At 44.2% G+C, this 22,179-nt stretch overlaps 1 protein-coding gene across 1 annotated transcript in view; it reads left to right on the forward strand.

Annotated features, from left to right (window-relative positions):
- The window catches only part of atp6v0b (ATPase H+ transporting V0 subunit b), a 49,523-nt gene that overhangs the window by 19,407 nt on the left and 7,937 nt on the right, over positions 1-22,179 (forward strand). The window contains exons 3-6 of the mRNA XM_070886767.1: positions 11,936-12,019; positions 12,569-12,646; positions 18,370-18,439; positions 20,084-20,135. Coding sequence (XP_070742868.1) covers positions 11,936-12,019; positions 12,569-12,646; positions 18,370-18,439; positions 20,084-20,135 — 284 coding nt within the window. The remainder of the gene's footprint in view (positions 1-11,935; positions 12,020-12,568; positions 12,647-18,369; positions 18,440-20,083; positions 20,136-22,179) is intronic.

Here is a 22,179-nt window from a genome sequence, read left to right on the forward strand (position 1 = left end):
CAAGTTGCTTAACCCGGGTAGGAAATGACCAAAATAATTGAGTCGTCCCAGGAACGACTGCAGCTCCGTCACATTCTGTGATCTCGGTGCGTTCTTGATGGCCTCCCTCTTGGTGTCGGTGGGTCTGATGCCATCTGCCGCGATTCTTCTCCCTAAGAACTCGACCTCTGGTGCCAGGAAAACACACCGAGTGTTTCAACCTGAGTCCCACACGATCTAGCCGATTTACAACCTCTTCCACGTTCTTCAAGTGTTTGGTGGTGTCCCGACCTGCGATCAATATGTCGTCCTGGAGAGCCACGGTGTGCAGAACCAACTTTAGCAGGCTCTCCATGTTCCTTTGAAAAATTGCCACAGCCGATCGAATCCCGAACGGCATCTATTGTAGATGAGCAGACCTTTTTGCATGTTGATGGAGATGAGGCCTTTCGAAGATTCCGCCAGCTCCTGCGTCATGTAGGCCGAGGTCAGATCCAACTTGGTGAATGTCTTCCCTCCTGCCAGGGTCGCAAATAGGTTGTCTGTCTTGGGTAGCGGGTACTGGTCCTGCAGCGAAAAATGATTAATTACTTTATAGTTCCCACAAATTCGCCCTTGAAGACCGGAACAATCTGACTGGCCCACTCGTTGAACTCTACCGGCAAAATGATGCCCTTTCGTTGCAGCCTGTCCAGCTCGATCTCCACTTTCTCATGCATCATGTATGGCACCGCCTGTGCCTTGTGGTGGATGGGTCGTGTACCGGGAACCAAGTGGATCTGCACCTTCGCCCCCGAGAAACTTCTGATGCCTGGCTCAAATAACGACAGAAACTTGCTCAGAACCTGGGCACATGAGGCGTCATCGACGGACAAAAGTGCTCGGATGTCGTCCCAGTTCCAGCGGATTTTTTCCAGCCAGCTTCTGCCGAACTGTGTGGGGCCAGCTCCTGGTACGATCCATAGTGGGAGTTCATGCACTGCTACATCATCGACTTTTACTGCTGCGCTTTCAATTACAGGAATCAGCTCTTTAGTGTAAGTTCTCAGCTTGGTATGAATAGGGCTCAGCTTGGGCCTGTGTGCCTTGTTGCACCACAGCCTGTCGAAGGCCTTTTTGCTCATGATAGACTGACTCGCACCCGTGTCCAGTTCCATGGATGCTCGAATTCCGTTCAGTTCAACTGTTAACATGATCGATGGACATTTTGTACCCCGTACGCTTCTGCCTCCTCGGTTTGAGTCTCTAGTTCAGTTTGATCCGCCATGGATCGGTCTTCCTCTGGAATATGGTGGTTTGCAGGGTTTGCAGCTCGTCTGCACACTCGCTGGAGGTGCCCCATTGTTCCACAGCCTTTGCACGCATAGTGTTTGAAGCGGCATTGATGGACTCGATGATCGCCTCCGCAGTGGCACCAAGATGTCAATTGCCTCGCATTAACGCTTGATGGTGGATTCTGGGTCATCTGATGTCGTGCAGCTGCAGGCATATACGTTCTGCCATATGCATTCCTGCTTGAAAACGACGTTACTTTGTGCAAAGTACTTGCCGAAACCTCTATGCTGCGAATTTTGTTTGGTGTTGTCGTTGGTGGACATAAATGCCTGGACTATCGTTACGGCTTTGCTCAGATTCGGTGTTTCAATAGTTTGCGAAGGATAACCTTATGGCCAATGCCAAGCACAAAAAAGTCTCTTAGCATTTGCTCCAGGAATCCATCGAATTCGCAATGTCCTGCAAGGCGCCTTAGTTCAACGACGTAGTTTGCCACTTCCTGGCCTTCAGACTGTTGACATGTGTGAAATCAATACCTTGCCATCAGAACACTCGCCTTCGGATTTAGGTGCTCCCGGACCAGCGTACACAGTTCTTCATAGCATTTGGCTGTTGGTTCTTCATGAGGCCATAGGTTGTTGCTCCGCAGACAGTGAGGAGGATCGCCCTTCGTTTGGCAGTGTTCGCGCTCCCTTCCAACTCGTTGGCCACGAAGTATTGGTCGAGTCGCTCCATGAAGGCCTCCCAATCGTCCCTTTCTGAGAATTTCTCCAGGATGCCGACAGTTCTCTGCCTTTTCGCGTGGTGGTTCATTATCTCGTTGCCAGTTGTTGTCTCAAATAAAGTAATGTAACTGAGTACTGTAGACGTGAGTAAGTGTGACCTTAGTTCCTTTTATACTAACTCCAGAGTGCTCGTAAAGCATGTGAGGCTGCTTATATACAGTGCTCCTCTGGTGGCAGTATAATACTGGTTACATAGGGTTGCATACATAACCGTTGTAATTTACCAAAATTCCCTGGATTCTGGGGAGGTCCCAGCAGATTGGAAAACTGCAAAAGTAACGCCCCTATTCAAAAAAGGAGGCAGACAAAAACCAGGAAACTATAGACCAGTTAGCCTAACATCTGTGGTTGGGAAAATGTTGGAGTCCATTTATTAAAGTAGTAGTAGCAGGACATTTGGAAAAACATAATTCAGTCAGGCAGAGTCAGCATGGATTTATGAAGGGGAAGTCAAATTTGACAAATTTGCTACCATTCTTTGCGGATGTAACGAACAGGGTGGACAAAGGGGAACCAGTGGATGTGGTGTATTTGGACTTCCAGAAGGCATTTGACAAGGCGCCACATAAAAGGTTACTGTACAAGATAAAAGTTCACTGGGTTGGAGGTAATATATTGGCATGGATAGAGGATAGGTTAACAAACAGAGTCGGGATAAATGGTTCATTGTCGGGTTGGCAATCGGTAACCAGTGATGTGCTGCAGGGATCCGTATTGGAACCCCAACTATTTACAATCTATATTAATGACTTGGAATAAGGGACCGAGTGTAACGCAGCCAAGTTTGCTGATGATACGAAGATGGGGAAAAGCAATGTGTGAGGAGGACACACAAAATCTGCAAAAGGACATACAGGGTAAGTGAGTGAGCAAAAATTTGGCAGATGGATTATAATGTTGGAAAGTGTGAGGTTATGCACTTTGGCAGAAAAAAATCAAAGAGCAAGTTATTAGTGAAATGGAGAAAATTTGCAAAGTGCTGTGGGACCTGGGGGTACTTGTGTATGAAACACAAAAGGATGGTATGCAGGTACAGCAAGTGATCAGGAAGGCCAATGGAATCTTGGTCTTTATTGCAATGGGGATGGAGTATAAAAGCAGGGAAGTCTTGCTACAGTTATACAAGATATTGGTGAGGCCACACCTGGAATACTGCGTGCAGTTTTGGTTTCCATATTTAAGAGGATATACTTGCTTTGGAGGCAGTTCAGAGAAGGTTCACAAGGTTGATTCTGGAGGTGATGGGGTTGACTTACGAGGAAAGGTTGAGTAGGTTGGGCCTCTACTCATCGGAATTCAGAAGAATGAGAGGCGATCTTATTGAAACATACAAGATTACGAGGGGGCTTGACAAGGTGGTAGCAGAGAGGATGTTTTCATTGATAGGGGAGACTAGAACTAGGGGGCATAATCTTAGAATAAAGTGCTACTCATTTAAAACTGAGATGAGGAATTTCTGCTGAGGGTTGTAAATCTGTGGAATTCACTGCTTCAGTTGTGGAAGCTGGATCATTGAATAAATTTAAGGTGGCGATCGACAGTTTCTTAACCGATAAGGGGTAATGGGGAGCAGGCAGGGAAGTGGACCTGAGTCCATGATCGGATCAGCCATGATCATGTTAAATGGCGGAGCAGGCTCGAGAGGCCATATAGCCTACTCTTGCTCCTATTTCTTACATTCTTACTCATCTCATTCCTTGACTAGGACAAATGGCTAGAGTCTTGTCCCAGAATTCTGCCATGCTTGTCACTTCATCCTGCATTTGTACACCCAGAACCTAGCAAATTCAAGATGGTGTAATCAAATGTTGATGAATCTCCTTAAGCTCTGGAATTTCCTCCTGAACATCTGTGTCCCCACTTATAAGGCCCTCCTTAAAACCTACCCCTTAGATAAAGCTTTTAATCACTTTTCCTAAAACTACTTCTTTGGCTCTGTCAATTTTTGTCTGATTGCACTCCTGTGAAAGGCCTTGGAACATTTTACGATTTTTGTTTTGCCAGTTTCAGCTACTGGGCAGTGCAGGGATTGGTGTTTCGGGGCCAAGATTAGCTCCCATGGGAAATATAAAACGTGAAAGCAGTTTGTCTCATAATTTTTGGGGGATAGTGAAATCCCAATTACTGACATCTCTACAATAGATAGGAAGTCTGTTCCAACTTCATATTTTGTGTGGTGGGAAGAGTGGCACTCGGTATATGAATAATTTACTACCCTCTCGTATGAGACAGCATCTTGCTTCTGCCTCGCGCCCTTTCCATTCCACCTCAAATCCTTCATGACCAAGACGTGGCATGGTAGGATGAATTTTAAATGATTCAGGTGGAAACTGAATTTTTTGTGAACGCATCATGTGACCTGTAGTGCCTGGTACTGCATTTGAAGTATCTGTCTGATACCAGAATGCCAGAATTGGGTGTAGTCTACAACTTCATTTTCTTTTGATCATTCTGTACAAAACTGGGAATTCCTGACTGCTGCCTCATGATTTTAACACTTTAATGTTAGAATTCTATGTCCTAAAATGTACTTTGTTTTTTGTGTACAATTGGAATTCCTGGTTATATATTCAAAGGTATTGTGGTTTATTGTAAGTTTAAAATGTGCCTGCCTTGATTTTTTTTTACATTTTGGATGAGGTTAAATAAATGGAAGTGATGCTTTGTAACGGCATCACTTGAGATATGACTATTAGTTCAGGAAGTCTGATGGCAAAGGCAGAGACAAAGTACAAAATAAACTGCAGCCATTAAGGCTGGTGAGCATGTAGAGAGGCAAGTACAGACACTTCATTATAGCTCCAACAGAGATCCATGTGCAGGATGAAACACAGTCCAAAGTCTTTTGTGGGATGGAGGGTGGGTTGGGGAGGAGAGATGTAGCATAACCAGCATTTGTGTTGCACCTTTTATGAAGACAATGTCCTTGGGTGCTTAAGATAGGGAGGAGAAAAATATGAATAAAGGAGATGTTATTAAATCATGGTGTGAGAATTGGAAGAGGAATCTGAAAAATTGTTTGAAAGGGTGGGATTTAAGGTTTTACAAAGTGGAGTGAAATGGAAAGGTGGGCAGGTTTAGGCAGGGCATTCCATAGAATAGGGTTGACGTGCCATAGCCTTCAGCGACCAAAAAAAGGACCAAAATAAACCTGAATTTTTTAAAAAAAAAGGAAGTGTGTGTTTGCTTGAACAATGCTTGGTGCAGGAAATGGAATACACCAATGCAATATTTGAAACCCATATAATGGGAGTGCTGTTTTTACATGTTGATATACTGATTTGCGTGTAGTTTAAGCAGAAGTGTTGTTGATTCGTATGTAATATTGCATTTTGCTATCACTACTGGTCTTATTTTTTAAAATCAACTGTTACAAAATAGTTACTGTTAAAGTGAATGCTGGTGCATGGTGGTAAGGGAGAGAAACTAAGGAGGAAGAGAAACTGGAAGAGTCTCCGTGCATAATGGTCTGATAGAACCGATTTAAAATAAAGTACCCTGGACTTCATTTCTTAATTGTATCTGTATATATTTTAGTACACTCGGTTGGTCTTGATAACTTCAAGTTTGATAGTGGCACGTCAATATTTAAACATGTGTTTTCTTTAAATAGGCAGAATTAGACAGAAAAAAAAGAGATTGTTATTCAATAGGTTTGAAACTTCTTCCCCCAGCCAATAATGATGACAGTTGTTGCAACATTTGTGGGTTTTCAGAGTGAGATGAACCAATAAGAATAGCGGAAGTGGAGAGGGAGGGAAGGGGGGTTGGTGGCTTTGCACTGAATAGTGAGGGGGAAGGAAGAAGAGTTAAATACTTAAATCTTTCATTTGAATATAACCAGGGAGATTCATTCAGTTCTGATGAAGGGTCGTTGACCCAAAACGTTAACTCTGTGTCTTCTCCACAGATGCTGCCTGACCTGCTGAGATTTCCAACATTTTCTGTTTTTATTCCAGATTCCAGCATCCGCAGTATTTTGCTTTTGTATTTGTGATTCATTCATTCTTTCTCCCTCTTCCCTCCCTCCCTCCCCGTTGCGCACATGTACATACAATAGATCAGTGGTTGTTTCTGTAAACGTGTTTACCAACTCAAGGGGAGGGAGAGGAAGAAGGATGCCATGGTTTTTATTGCCAATATCAAGCAAATTTTGTATACTGTGAAGAAATTGTACATGAGATCATCATGGTGGAATAATGTCAAAGAGCATTAGCTGCTCAAATGAAAAGTTTTTTTTTTTAAAAAGGGAGACGACGCTAATCATTTTGAACTCAAATGCAGTACAGGTCATCTGATGGGTGCACAGAACTTCATCTTCAACTTAAGAGGGAAATGGATTGATTCCCATTTGATAATGAAGGTGCTCAAATCTCGCATTGAGTCAGTATTTCAGTTTCTTCCAGGAACGGGGTGTGCCCTGATCTTTGTGGTAGAATCTTGTTTTAATCTTGTTCTCGTGTGTTGATGTAAAGTTTACTGTGTTCTTATTTTTGGTTAAAACATGCTGAACAATGACCTTGCAAATTGGGTTGTTCTGATAAATGTTCTACATTAACATTTAGTGAAGAAATTATTTTTACTTGGTGTGGTTCTGGCAACTGATGCTGCAAATGCAATGTGGGCAAATAATCCTTTCAGAGAGTGCGATTATGCTGTCGGATTGTGGAAATTATCGAAATCTCGCCCTCCGAAAAAAATGACTCCCGACACTTTCAGCTCCGGCAGAAGTTTCTTTAATTTACTTGCTAGCAAGGGGCAGGTCACACTCAGTTAAGGGCTAAGTGAATACCTCCGAAATGGTACAGTTTCACAAGATATTTATACAGTAAAACCAAAGTTATGGCCTCTCCCTGTGTATTGGCTCTGTCTCGCAGTCAGTGAATACAGATAAAGAGTTAATTATTACATCCTTGTCCTGACATGGTTTCCAGATATTTCCTTTTGTCAGGGTTATTAGTTGGCCAGCTGGCCATTACTCCATGAGTGTGTGGTAATGAGCTATTACCTATCTTGCATTGTGTCAGGATTGTCCAGTTTCCTAGTCAGTTTATCTTTTTGCATCAAATGGATGAGGTCTCGACAAGAGATAATGGCTGGTGGTTTGAGTACTTCGAAAAGGGTGGGGTGGCATGGAACTGGTGTCGTATAGACAATAGGAGAGCACCATGGGGGGGGGGGGGGTACTTGTCTCAGCATGACTTGTCTCCTAGCTGTCTGATGGCCATCAGCCATCTCAAACCAGGTTTAGCTGTTTATGCAAGCCGACTGCTTTTATGCAGAAAGTTCTGGAAGGACCCGGACTCCATTTTGTTATATATATTGCAACGGGCACACAAATACCGTGTGGTATCAGCTTAGATAAAAAAATACATTTCCACAAAATGTATGTTTATAGTTTCAAGGTAGCTTCTGGTTACTGTGAGGTCAAGTTTCGGCCTGAGTTGCTCCTATTTTTTTGGAGGAATTGGTTTAGAATGGAGTATCTTAGAAATTGCAATTTTCGGCATTTAGTTTGCTCCAGTTCTAGTCAGTTAGAACAGTTTCATTTTGGAACCGATTTTTTTTTCAAAAGGGGGCGTGTCCGGCCATTTACGCCTGTTTTGAAAGTTTAGGCAGTGAAAACTTACTCCAAACTAACTTAGAATGGAGTAAGTGTAGATTTTTGTACGCTCAGAAAAACCTTACTTACACTTTAGAAATCAAGCGTAGGGAACAAGGCAGGGGGGAGGGGGGGTGGAGGAGAAGGGAAGTAATTAAATTCTACAAGCATTCAACAGTCTTATACAAATAAAGAGCCATCTTGACAAATTATAAACAAAGCAAAGACAAAATATTGAATATTCCTACCTTTGCGAAGCAGCAGCAGCCTTCGAGTTGCGGTGCTTCAGGCAGGCTTCCATGTTGGAGACGGGGGTGTCAGTGACTCGACGGCAGCCCAATAACAACGGCAGCAAGCAGCCTTCGAGCTGCGGTGCTTCAGGCAGGCCTTTCCATGTAGGAGATGGGGGTGGCATCAGTGGCTCGACGGCAGCCGAAGACAGAGCAAACTAGCAGCCTTTGAGCTGCGAGGGAAGCTGAGGCCATTCGGCCAGGGGATAGGGGCGGCGGCAGTGGCTGACGGCGACCGAAGACACAGCAAGCAGCCTTCAAGTTGCGCTGGAGACTGAGGCCATAGGGACGGAGAGGTAGCCAGTTTGAAACTTACATTTGCAGAATGGGTGCTGCATTGTCAACACCACGGATTATGCAATGGTTTGCCAGCAATTCACGGCGTATGAGAGAATTGATTAGAGCTCACCACACCAGGAATGTCATAGCCTGTAGGCTGATGGGAGGGAGACCTTACCCACGTCGGCAATATCGAGCCAGGCGCTCGTACCTTGACATGAGTGAGGCTGATTGTGTCAAAAGGCTGCGTTTCCGCAGAGAAGTTGTCGTCGAGATCTGTGATATGCTGAGAGCAGATTTCCAGCCCAGAAGCAGAACACCCAACTGCCTTGTCTGTTGAAGTGAAGGTAACAGCTGCACTTGCCTTCTATGCCTCGGGATCGTTTCAGGCTACAACTGGAGATGGGTGCACCATCTCTCAACGTGCAATACATGCCTGCACTGTATGCATGGAGGAATGACCATCAATTTCCCAATGACCGCACAAGCGATCCATGAGAGGGCTGTGGGCTTCTTCAGGATTGCCGGCTTCCCAAAGGTACAGGGCTGCATTGATTGTACCCACATAGCCTTGTGAGCACCCGTGGAGGATTCAGAGCAGTACAGGAATAGAAAAGGTTTCCACTTCATCAATGTGCAGCTCGTGTGTAACGACAAGCAGTGCATCATGTCAGTCGATACGAGATACCCTGGCAGTACCCATGATGCGTTCATCCTACGCGACAGCGTTATATCTGCCATGTTTGAGCAGCAGCCAGAAGGGCAGAGCTGGCTACTGGGAGACAAAGGGTACGGCCTGACCACCTGGCTCATGACGACCCTACACGTGACACGGACAGAAGCTGACCGTCAATACAACATGGCGCACATTGCGACGCGCAGCATCATTGAGAGGACCATTGGCATATTGAAACAGCGTTTCCGATGCCTGGACCATTCCGGAGGCCACTTGCAACACACTCTCTCCTCAGATTGTCGGTCACTTCACTGTTGTGTGCTGCAAGCTTCATAACTTAGCCATCATGAGGCAGCAGGAGCTGTTAGTGGAACCAGAAGACCCACGTGAGGGTCCAGTGCATGATGGTATTACAGAAGAGCAGGATGTGGATGATGACGACGATCAGGAAAGCATGCAAGTGCCTGATGCCGGAGCATGAGGTCGGAGGAGGGCCGTCCATCGTGCTCCTTTAACGATTGCTCGAGCCCTGCGCTAGCAGCTCATCCGTGAACGCTTCAGTTACTGATGCCTGAGGGCTCTGCGACCACTGTTGTGCATGGACATGTTTATTCTTTGCAGTTGTTCCTACGTTGTGTTGTGTTAATGGAAGATGAATCAGTTTTCATGAAAAAATATTTTCTTGAAAAGTTAACATCACTAATAAAATATTTGTTGTATCAAACTTTACTTTTTAATATGACTCTTTAAGATCACTTATAAACTTGTAAAGTTACAAAACAATTTCAATGTGAAAAATCTTATACTCAAGATCACTTAAACTTCAAGATCACTTTTTAGATGCAAAATTAAATAAGTTACAAAATGAGAGCATTTACACTAAGATCACTTAGCCCTAAGATCAATTATAAGTTGTAAAGTTACAAAACTTACAAAACAATTTCAATTTGAAAAATGCTACTACAGCTACATCAAGAACAAAAGCAGCAAAGAAAGGCTGCAACCATCTCTCATCCACATCTGTGAATGTTCACTTCTTCATAGGGGTGTCATTTGATTGGTGGGGCTGTGTGCCCTTATTGGAGCAGCTACCTCCATGATGGCCTGTGCCGTCACTTGCATGCCCTCCCTGACGGCCTGTGCCGTCAATTGCACTTCCTCAGACATTCCCTCCCTAAGTTCCCGTGTCATTACTGCTATTTCTCCCGTCAGGACCGTCACCTCTTCACCCACTGCACTGACGCTACCGATGAGTGATCGGGTAAGCTCATTGGTCTCCACACCCAATGCCACAACCTGAGCTGCATCTCAGGAGAGCGTGTTTCCAATCTCCTTCTCGTCTGCCTCGTGGCACCACTACACAGGGAGGCGCGGGCTGGGACGGTGGGCCGCTCGGTGTTCCAGACGACAGCACTCGAGTGCGAGCCGTGGGCTGGGATGGTGGGTGAATGGCTGTAAACTGCTCCATTATATCACCAGCACCACTGGGACCCGCAACGCCGGAATCAAAACCATGGAAGGTGGAACCGGAACCTATGCGAGTGGGAGGCGCAGGCTCGGACAGTGGTGCACTGGCTGTAAACTGTTGCATTGCACCACTGGGACCCGCAACATCAGAATCAAAACCATGGAAGGTGGAACCGGAACCTATGCAAGGGGTTGAAACTCTAATGTCCCTTAATGGGGGCTCATAAATACTAATTTGGCAGCTCTACCCTGTAGACATTTCAGTCATCGCCGCCATCATCCAGTCTGGATCGTCCGCATCTGGTTGTTCTGGTTCTTGTTCTGTACCTTCAGGATCCTCAGGGTTGGCATCATCATCATCATGTTCTGCAAAATACATCAGAACAGTCAAATGTTTAAGAGCAAGGGAGGGGGCAGGATTGGTGACATGAGTACTCTCACACATAGGCCAGGCAGCAGGTTGATTTGAAGGGCCACAATGCATTTTCAGGACTTGCCCTCTTGCTCGCGTGTGGGCCTAGCTTGTGCTGTACCGATTGCTTTTCTCCATGTGCGACTCATCACAGCAGCTACCCTCTGTTCCAAGGGTGTCAGTGGATGCAGATTGGTTGTGCCTCCTCCTGTTCGAGTTGCTTCCCTTTTGTTGTGGGCCAATTTCTTCTGCAAAGAGTAAAATATAACTTTTTACAGTGCGTCTTTCTACAGGGTGGGACATATAGATAGTCACATTACAATTACGATTACATTTAAAAATTGAAAATATTACTTACACTAAATACTTGACCAAGGTCGTGCCATTTCTTTTTACACTGGCTTCCAGATCTCGTGGTATGCACCACTGCGCAGTAATCTTCTGCAACTTAGTTCTAGCATTTCTTCATTTCTTTAGGTGGCACTTTTATGCGACCTCTGTTGCTGGTTTCTAGCTCCTGCCATCTCTGCTCAATGACATTAATGTCTCCATTTCCTCATGCAAGAAATTCTGTGTTCTTGGTGGACATTGTTCCATTGCTGTATTGAATTGACACACTTGTTTATCAAAACACACAGTCCTTAATTTGCATGCACCAATGCAGCACCTGTTCTGGAAGTTTAACAGTGAAAAGCAACACTCAGATTTCAGCAGGTGCCAATGTTTCTGGGCTACTGCGCGCACGCACAGGGCTGCTGGCACGATAGTGCCTCATTTATCTTAGCCCCCCCCCCCCACTTGCAGAATCAGCGCGACTCTGTCGCTCCGCCCCCCCTGCTGCTGTGTGCGCGCCGAGCCGAGCTCCCAGGGACCAGCAAGGAGCAGGAGAATTAAGAGGTATTTTTCTGTCTCGTTTTTAGGCGCGAAAAACGGGCGTCCAGGTCGGGGCTGCGCCGTTCCAGGCGTGGCCCGAAACTTGACTGCGTGTGTGTACTGATACCTATCTACCTATCTATTTTTCATGTAAACATTTTTGAGTTCTTGTAGATACACTTTTTTGACAAATATTTAGGAGAGCTTTTACAATGTGCCTGCTACTTCCTTCAAACCTCGAGTGGAAAAAATAAAAACACAGATTATTTTCATGTTGATGTCTTTTATTCCTGATAGGTTTTTGACAGAAACATCTCCCTTCATGTGGGCAAACCTTGGAATTGGATTGGCTATCTCTCTATCTGTTGTGGGGGCTGCATGGTAAGAGTTTTTTCTCATCAATGTCATTGACTAGATATGGCCATGATACCCCAAAGGCTATATTACATTTTGATTTGTCAACCAGTATAACTATTTGTGCTTTGTCTTATGGGTGCTTTTTAAATTAAGGGAAACTCCAAGGTGTTTCTGTGTTGTGAGGACAGCCATTTCTAAGCTAATGAAGCAATCCATGCCCACATGCAGCAAGACTTGGACAACATCCAGGCTTGGGCTGATAAATGGCAAGTAATATTTGTACCAGACAATGATCATCTCCAATGATAGCGTGTCTAGCCACTGTCCCTTAACATTCAATCGTGTTACCATTAACATCCTGGGGGTCGCCATTGACCAGAAACTCAGCCACATAAATGCCATGGCTGAGAGTAGGTCAGAGGCTGGGCATTCTGTGGCGAGTGGCTCACCACCTGACTCCCCAAAGACTTGAATATGTTGCCTGCCCACCCTATTAGCGAAGAATCAGGTTTTACTGGAAGAGAAATAAAATAAATCAACATAATCACCACCTTTTGCTTCTTGCTTACTCAGGGGGATTTACATCACTGGTTCCAGCATTCTTGGTGGTGGTGTGAAGGCACCTAGGATTAAAACCAAAAACCTTGTCAGGTAATAGTTTCGAAATATCTCTTAACTCACAGCCTTGAATGTTTTGAAAATTATAAAATTGTTTTGTCCTATACATTATCATAAGCAGTCCCTCGGAATATGGAAGACTTGCTTCCACTCTTAGCATGAGTTCTTAGGTGGCTGTACAGTCCAATACGAGAACCACAGTATCTGTCACAGGTGGGACAGACAGTGGTTGAAGGGAAGGGTGGGCGGGGAGCCTGGTTTGCTGCACGCTCCTTCCGCTGCCTGCGCTTGATTTTTGCATGCTCTCGGCAACGGATGCCCTTCCTCCACTTAGGGCGGTCTTGGCCAGGGATTCCCAGGTGTCAGTGGGGATGTCGCACATTATCAGGGAGGCTTTGAGGGTGTCCTTGTAACATTTCCGCTGCCCATCTTTGGCTCGTTTGTCGTGAAGGAGTTCCGAGTAGAGCACTTGCTTTGGGAGTCTCGTGTCTGGCATGCGAACTATGTGGCCTGCCCAGCAGAGCTGGTCAAGTGTGGTCAGTGCTTCAATGCTGGGGATGTTGGCCTGGACGAGGACGCTAATTTTGGCGCATCTGTCCTCCCAGGGGATTTGTAGGATCTTGCAGAGACTTCGTTGATGGTATTTCTCCAGCGACTTGAGGTGTCTACTTACTGTACATGGTCCATGTCTCTAAGCCATACAGGAGGGCGGGTATTACTACAGCCCTGTAGACCTATACATATACAGGTTGAAGCTCCCTTATCCAGAACCACCCATTGTCTAGAACCATTCCTGGCCAATGGTTGGCGCATGCGCAGAACTCCGACTTGAACAAATTGAGGTCCTTCCTCGCTGCAGACTCCCGCAATCGCTGGCCTGACCCCGCGATCCATCCACACCCCCCCCCCCCCCCCATGATCTCTCTGCCGCAGTCCCAGCCCCAAGCCAGCCAGCCCCGATATCCCCTTGTTCAGTACCTGTACCTTCCAATTTAACATGACCACCCCTCGTCCAGAAAAATCCCTTATCGAGAACAGGCCAGGTCTCGAGGGTTCCGGATAAGGGAGATTCAACCTGTAATCAATTTAAAATTTAAAATAGCACACTTAGTACATCAATCAGTTGCAAGCATTTTTGGGGAAAGATGTAGTTCTATCTGACACTTTTCTTGCCGCTGATAGGGTGTCAGTTTACAAGGAATTGGATTGGGGATTTTTTTTCTACTTTGCCTATAAAACATTAGGAAATATAGCCATCTCTCTGCCAGGGTAATAGATGTGAGTTGTGGGAGACTAAGACAAGGAGAAATAGGAATTTAAATGTGAATTTTCTTTTTACGAACATGGAGATTTCCTACTTATCGGGCTGTTAATGTTAAACAAGATAATCGTTTTATTGACCGTTGGTTTTTTAGAGTTCAGTGCTGGCTTTTGATGCAAATTTCCAAATAAAAACAAACTGCTGGAAATGTGCAGAATATCCATCAGCATCTGAAAAGAGAAAAAAAGCTAATTTTTTCAGGTTAAACCTTTACCAGAACTGGAAGATGAGCTCCTTCATTGTACTAAACTAAATGAAGGGTGAGGTTAAAGAGAACATGTAAAAGTCAGGTGTACTGACTCGTCACAGAGCCAGTTAATATGTTGAACAGCTTGTGATCATCAAAGGAGCAAAGAACACCAGAAAGAGTCACAGATTGGGCAAAGGGGCAAAGATTTAGAAGTAAGATAAGAGGAGATTAGTTCACTGGGACAGGAGCAAGCTGGAATCATGAGTTCATAAAGGTACTTACAAAGGAGGGAGACTATTCCGTCAGTTCGCTTATTGAAACTGATGATTTCCCTTCTCTCCTCATCGGCACCCTTTTCAAACGACGTGTGTGTAGAACACAGAACAATTCATGTGTTAGTCGTTTAGTTCGTCTCATGGAACACAAGGATGCATTTAACACTCTGCTTATATCATTCTTAAAGGCTGTATTTTTTTGCTGGGATTCAAGATTATATATTGAGATGTATTTCATCTCCGGTTCTGTCAAAAGAATTCATCTTGTCCCCTGGTTTGTTTTGAATAATCCCTCCATCTGTTTCTAGCCTCCAAGTAGGTATTGTATGGTTTGGTTCTATTGTGCGAATAAGCCTGTTTCAATGTCTTCTGTGTTTGATAATATCTGTCGTCTGGAATGACGTGATATAGTGGAGTCCTACATACTGTGCAGTAGCAAGCCTGCAATAAAAGGGAGGATTATTTGCCTGACAGTATGCCGGTTTAAAAAAAATTTCTTCTCAAGTTGGGGCAGTACTGATGGGACAATATTTATTGTTCATTCTTAGTTGCCCTGACAACTTTGTGGCATGTTGAGCAACTTCAGAGGGCATTACGTACTGTGAACTACAGTTGTATGCAGGCTATACAATGGCAGGGAAGGGCACCTGTGGTAGGTTCTCTTCCCTGAAGGATGAGTGAACCATTTGAGTTTTCAATGACAATCTGGAAGCTTTCGCAGATTTTATTTTCAGGTGTCAAAACAATTAATTGCCAAATTTATTTAATTCATATTCACAAGTTGCAATCGGCTGCTAGTCCAGTATCCTTAACCACTCAGACTGGCAGAAAGTGGGAAGTGCTGTCTCGGAGCCGAACTGGGATTACTTATTTATCATGTACAGTAATGATTTGGATTCAGGAATTTGAGGTATAGAAACATAGAAAATAGGTGTAGGAGTGTAGGCCATTTGGCCCTTCGAGCCTGCACCGTCATTCAATAAGATCATGGCTGATCATTCCCTCAGTACCCCTTTCCTGCTTTCCCTCCATACCCCTTGATCCCCTTAGCCGCAGGGGCCATATCTAACTCCCTCTTGAATATATCCAATGAACTAGCATCAACAACACTCTGCGGCAGGGAATTCCACAGGTTAACAACTCTGAGTGAAGAAGTTTCTCCTCCTCTCAGTCCTAAATGGCCTACCTCATCCGAAGACTATGTCCCCTGGTTCTGGACTTCCCCAACATCGGGAACATTCTTCCTGCATCTAACCTGTCCAGTCCCGTCAGAATTTTATGTTTCTATGAGATCCCCTCTCATCCTTCTAAACTCCAGTGAATAAAGGCCCAGTTGATCCAGTCTCTCCTCGTATGTCAGTCCAGCCATCCCTGGAATCAGTCTGGTGAACCTTCGCTGCACTCCCTCAATAGCAAGAACATCCTTCCTCAGATTAGGAGACCAAAACTGTACACCATATTCCAGGTGAAGCCTCATTAAGGCCCTGAACAACTGCAGTAAGACGTCCCTGCTCCTATATTCAAATCCCCTCGCTATGAAGGCCAACATACCATTTGCCGCCTTCACGGCCTGCTGTACCTGCATGCCAACTTTCAGTGACTGATGAACTGTGATACCCAGGTCTCGTTGCAACTCCCCTTTTCCTAATCTGCCGCCATTCAGATAATCTGCCTTTGTGTTTTTGCCCCCAAAATAGATAACCTCACATTTATCCACATACTGCATCTGCCATGCATTTGCCTAGTCACCTAACCTGTCCAAGTCACCCTGCAGCCTCTTGGCGTCGTCCTCACAGCTCACACCGCCACCCAGTTTAGTGTCATCTGTAAACTTGGAGATATTACACTCAATTCCTTCATCTAAATCATTGATGTATATTGTAAAGAGCTGAGGTCCCAGCACTGAGCCCTGCGGCACTCCACTAGTCACTGCCTGCCATTCTGAAAAGGACCCGTTTATCCTGACTCTGCTTCCTGTCTGCCAACCAGTTCTCTATCTACGTCAGTACATTATCCCCAATACCATATGCTTTGATTTTGCACACCAATCTGTTGTGCGGGACCTTGTCAAACACCTTTTGAAAGTCGAAATACACCACATCCACTGGTTCTCCCTTGTCCACTCTGCTAGTTACATCCTCAAAAAATTCCAGAAGATTCATCAAGCATGATTTCCCTTTTATAAATCCATGCTGACTTGGACCAATCCTGTCACTGCTTTCCAAATGCGCTGCTATTTCATCCTTAATGATTGATTCCAATGTTTTCCCCACTACTGATGTCAGGCTAACCGGTCTATAATTACCTGTTTTCTCTCTCCCTCTTTTGTTAAAAAGTGGTGGTACATTAGCTACTCTCCAGTCCATAGGAGCAGATCCAGAGTCGATAGACTGTTGGAAAATGATCATCACTATTTCTAGGGCCACTTCCTTAAGTATTCTAGGATGCAGACTGTCAGGCCCCGGGGATTTATCGGCCTTCAATTTCCCTAACACAATTTCCCACCTAATAAAGATATCCTTCAGTTCCTCCTTCTCACTAGACCCATTGTCCCCTAGTACATTCGAAAGGTTATTTGTGTCTTCCTTCATGAAGACAGAACCGAAGTATTTGTTCAGTTGGTCTGCCATTTCTTTGTTCCCCATTATAAATTCACCTGAATCCGACTGCAAGGGACCTACGTTTGTCTTCACTAATCTTTTTCTCTTCACATATCTATAGAAGCTTTTGCAGTCAGTTTTTATGTTCCCTGCAAGCTTCCTCTCGTACTCTATTTTCCCCCTCTTAGTTAAATCCTGTTGGTGTCAAAATTTGCAGATGACTCCAAATTGGGGGGTGGGGGTTGTCAACATTCCCATTAAACAGCGCAGCCACGTAGCACTCTGGAGGTCCCACACAGCCGGCTCACCGGCTTTTGAATAGAAAAAAAAAGTGCATGCAAGGAAATTTGAATGGGCCACGTAGCCCGTTAAAGGGGTTGTGCACCCATAACACAAGTTGGGGAGAACATTGGTGGTGATTATAGCTAATAATGTGGAAGTCTGCACTAAAATACACAAGATAAACAGGCTTGCAGAGTGGGTGGGTAAATGCCAAATTCAGTTCAGTATAATGAGGTGAGGTGGTTCATTTTGATGGGAATAAGGAGGCCACCTACTTCTTGGAAGATAAGAAAGTAAATGGGGTAGAGGAGTAAAGATTTGGGAATGCAGATATATAAATCATTACAAGTAGCAATGCAAATTGATAAGGCCATACTGAGTGCAAACAAAGTACTGGGCTTCATTGCTAGAAGAATAGAATATTAAAACCAGAGAGATAATGTTACATTTAATGTAGACCCTTGGTTAGGCTATATTTGGAGTATTGTACACCGTTCTGTTATTACCAAAAAGGATATTGAAACATTGGTGAAAGTGCAGAAAAGATTTACAAGGCTGTTGCCAGAATTGAGTGAGTGCTAAAGATTGATCAGGCTGGGACTCTTACCTGTTAAAAAGAGACGACTAAGAGGAGGTCTTTAAATTTATGAAGGAGTTGGGTATGGTGAATGTTTCCACTTGAGTGAGTTCAGCATATATGAAGTATGACCACCAGTGGGGCTGAATGGCCTGTTTCTGTACTGCAGATTTTCTAATACACCTCGACTGAATGCTAAATGTTAAGTTTCAGATCACTGGAAGTGTACACTTGCTGATGGGAGCTGAGCTGGTAAGAATGATTTGACAAGTGTTGAACAAACCTGAATCTTAACACTGCAATCTGCATGGCGTGCATCAGTGCTAGTAGCAGGTACTTGGAAAAGAAATATGTCTGAAAATGGACTTTGGCAAGTGTATGTCATAAGCAGAAAGGGACAAAGATAACTATAATGAACAGATGGTAAACCTGGCAGTGGCCAAAGAGCAGTCAGTCTTTGTTACTGGACTGTTAAACTGGAATGACTTCTTTTTAAACATTTTTATTGCAGCATCATTTTCTGTGAAGCTGTTGCAATTTATGGGATTATCATGGCCATTGTCATCAGTAATATGGCAGAGGTATGTGAATTCTTAATATAAATGTAGTGATTTTCTCATTTTTAACTTTTAATGTAGCTTGGGATACTTTTAATGTCAAAATATGACCTGACAGGTTTAAAAGGTTTGGGTAGGACCGACCATGTCCATTATATTAGCTAAAGCTGAAATGTCTCTCATTGCATAAATAATTACAATTTGCATGTAACACTTGCCAGTTAGTACACTAATTCAATCATGCTTTTATGCAGTGTCTTCACTTCGTTGCCTTCAAAAAGTATTGAACATGACAATGACAGTGGTGTTGCTAATCGATGTACTCTTCCAGGCGAAAGCCCACAATGATTTATATAGATCAGTGGTTCTCAAACCTTTTAAGTACCCCTTTTAATATTGATCAGTAATCATGGACCCTCAAAGGACCCCTTTTCAAATTGATTAGTAATTATAGATCTCCCCATCTAAGTTATACTATATAATACTTACGATATGAAAGTGCGTTTTAAAGAGTGTTTTAATGATGCTTTTAAGAAAACCGATATTTACTTCAATATCTGTGAGATGGGTGTGCCAGCTTCTCACACCAGTTCTGGGTACTCCGCAGCTACAGATGGCCATAATTGGCCACTTAGTACTGGACAATGTTTAAAGCCGTCAGCAGGCTGGCCAAAGTGAATGAGGGCATGAGCACCCATACACACGCTAGGATGTTGCTGGAAGCATGACTCACCGCCATACTGTCCCACTGACATGTTCTGTAACAGCTGCACTGTGGGATTGTACGTGTTTGTTTGAACACATTCAGGTTCGTGTTTAAAGGGCCCAACAGGTGCTCTGATCACGTGTCGGGAGGATGGCGCCAGGGAGAGGAATCTGCTTGGCCGGCTGAGAGCGCTTATTGGAAAGTGAGAGAGCCGTGGGCCTCTGAGGAGGCGGCGGGCCCAGCCATTGAGAATAATTTGCAAGAACTGAATCTTGAGAGAAGCTGGCTTGAAATTGCCCCCCTGGGAAGTCTCTGTGGAATCCTAGTTTGAGAGACACTGCTATAATCAAAGTAGGTTTTTGCCTCTGCAACAATGTGGCAAGGATACTCACAATTTAAATAGGACCCAGATTTACACCCACAATGCTGCACATATACAGCTGCTTAGTTGTGCTTCCCAAGGAAGTTGAGTCTCCCCTACCCACATTCATGTATGTTTTGATTGCCTGGGAGCAAATTGCCTGCCCTCATTCTTTGGGTGGAGAATATTGTATGGTCTGGCAAGAGAAATAAAAGGATGAGAAGCAAATAAATCAAGACCCGTGAATTTGATCATTCTATATGTAGTTTATTTTCTTAAATATAAAAGACAATGCATTAGAATTGTCCCTGGAGCCTTCTCACACAATGTGTATATATAGGCACTAATGGCACATTTGGGGAAAGTACCACAAAAAATATTCTTTACATTTGGGTTTCTGAATGCATCTGTTTACTGTGCACATAGTTCTTTGAGTGGTTGAAAAGCCTTGTTGACAGAATAAACTGAAGTAGCCAAACCCCACAAAAACTGCCTTGTACTGGTAACAAATTACTTGTTTAGATCGATAGTTTGAAAGATGGTGAACCGGCTACTGGCGTTACTTTTAAAATAATAAATGGAATCTTTTTTTCCCCCACAGCCATTCAGTGGCAATACCCCTCAGACAATTGGAGCTAGGAATTATCAAGCAGGTAGGTTTGGTTTCCTGTTGTACCAACTTTAAAATTTAGTTATTTGTGTGCACGGGATTTGAAATGGAAGCTTGTATTTAAGGGTGCATTTACGTTGGAGCTGCCGCTGATGGCAGCCCCAATTTTGCCGAGAATGCTATAAATGATGGTGCCACCATTTCTGGCGGGCTCAGTGGCTCAATTTGTCTGCAAGCTTTTGATGTGAATTTGGTACAGACTTTTCCCAGCTATCAGAGAAGGTGCAACTGCCAGAAAATGCATTCAAACCAAAAATGCACTGTTTTCAAAACTTGGTTACATGATTATCCACTCGAACATCGTACTGTTGGATTACTGTTCATTTAGCTCTTTAGGATTGCCTTTAATCATTTACACTCCTGACTGGATTAGTGTGTTATTGCAGAAAGCAAACCACTGTTACTGATTGTAGTGTAGAAAAGTAGGAACAAGAGTAGGCCATTCAGCCCCTCCAGTCTATTTTGCTATTCAATTAAATCATGGGTGATCTGAACTTCAACACCATTTACCCACAGTTGTTCCATAACTTTAGCTAACAAAAATCGGTCGACTTCAGTCTTGAAAATTTCAATTGGCCCAGCAGTGGCTCTTTGAGGCAGTGTGTTCCAGATTTCCACTATCCTTTGCATGAAAAATTGCTTCTGGATTTCACTCTTAAATGGCCAAACCCACATTCAATGATTTGCTGCCTTGTTTCCCCCACCAGAGGAAATAGTTTTTCTGTAACTGCCCTATCAAATATCTTAATCACTTTAAATACCTGGATTATGTCGTCATCTCAATCTTCTACACTCAAGGAATACAAGCCAAGTTTATGCAACCTGGCTTCATAATTTAACCCTGGTGAATGTGTGGTTCATTGCTTCCAAGACCAATTTATCTTTCCTGGGGTTCAGTGCCCAAAAGTGAATGCAGTATTCGAGGTGCGGTCTGATTTAAAAAAAAAAAATATTCATTCACAGGCTGTGTGTGTCGCTGGCATGGCCAGCATTTATTGACCATTCTTAATTGAATTTGAGAAGCTACCTTCTTGCACAGCTGCAGTCCACGTGGTGAAGGTACTCCCACAATGCTGTTAGTTCGGGGGTTCCAGGATTTTGACCCAGCTCCGAAGAAGGAATGGCAATACATTTCCAAGTCAGGATTTTGAGACTTGGAGGTGGTTGTGTTCCCCTCCGTCTGCTGCCCATGTCCTTCTAGTTGGTAGAGGTTATGAATTTAGGAGGTATTGAAGAAGCCATGGCAAGTTGCTGCAATGCATCTTGTAGATGGTATACAATGTAGATATACAATGTGGGCCAGTGGTGGAGGGAGTGAATTTTTAAGGTGTGGATGGGGTGCCAATCAAGTGGTCTGCTTTGTCCTGGATGGTGTTGAGCTTCTTGAGTATTATTGGAGCTGCATTCACCCAGGCAATTGGTGAGTATTTCATCACACTCCTGACTTGTGCCTTGCAGATAGTGGAAAGACTTGGGGGAGTCAGGAGCTGAGTCACTCGCAACAGAATACCCAGCCTCTGACCTGCTCTTGTAGCCACAGTATTTACATAGCTGGTCCAGTTAAGTTTCTGGTCAATGGTGACCCCCAGGATGTTGAAGTTGAGGCATTCGGTGATGGTAATGCCATTGAAAATCAAGGGGTGGTGGTTAGACTCTTGCTTGTTGGAGATACTCATTGCCTGGCACTTGTGTGGCGTGAATATTACTTGGCACTTATCAGCACACAGGTCTTGTTGCATCCGGGCATGAACTGCTTCATTATCTGAGGAGTTGCAAATGGGAGGTCATTGAAACAGCTGAAGATGGTTGGGCCTATGACATTGCCCTGAGGAGCTCCTGCAGTGACGTCATGGAGCTGAAATGATTGGCTCCAACAATTACAACCATCTGCCTTTGTGCTAGGTATGACTCCAGCCAGTGGTGAGTTTTCCCCCTGATTCCCATTAACTTCAATTTTACTGGGGCTCCTTGATGCAACACTCGGTCAAATGCTGCCTTGATCTCAAGGTTAGTCACTCTCGCCTCAC

This window comes from Pristiophorus japonicus, chromosome 8, assembly GCF_044704955.1.
Source record: "Pristiophorus japonicus isolate sPriJap1 chromosome 8, sPriJap1.hap1, whole genome shotgun sequence".
NCBI lineage: Eukaryota > Metazoa > Chordata > Chondrichthyes > Pristiophoridae > Pristiophorus > Pristiophorus japonicus.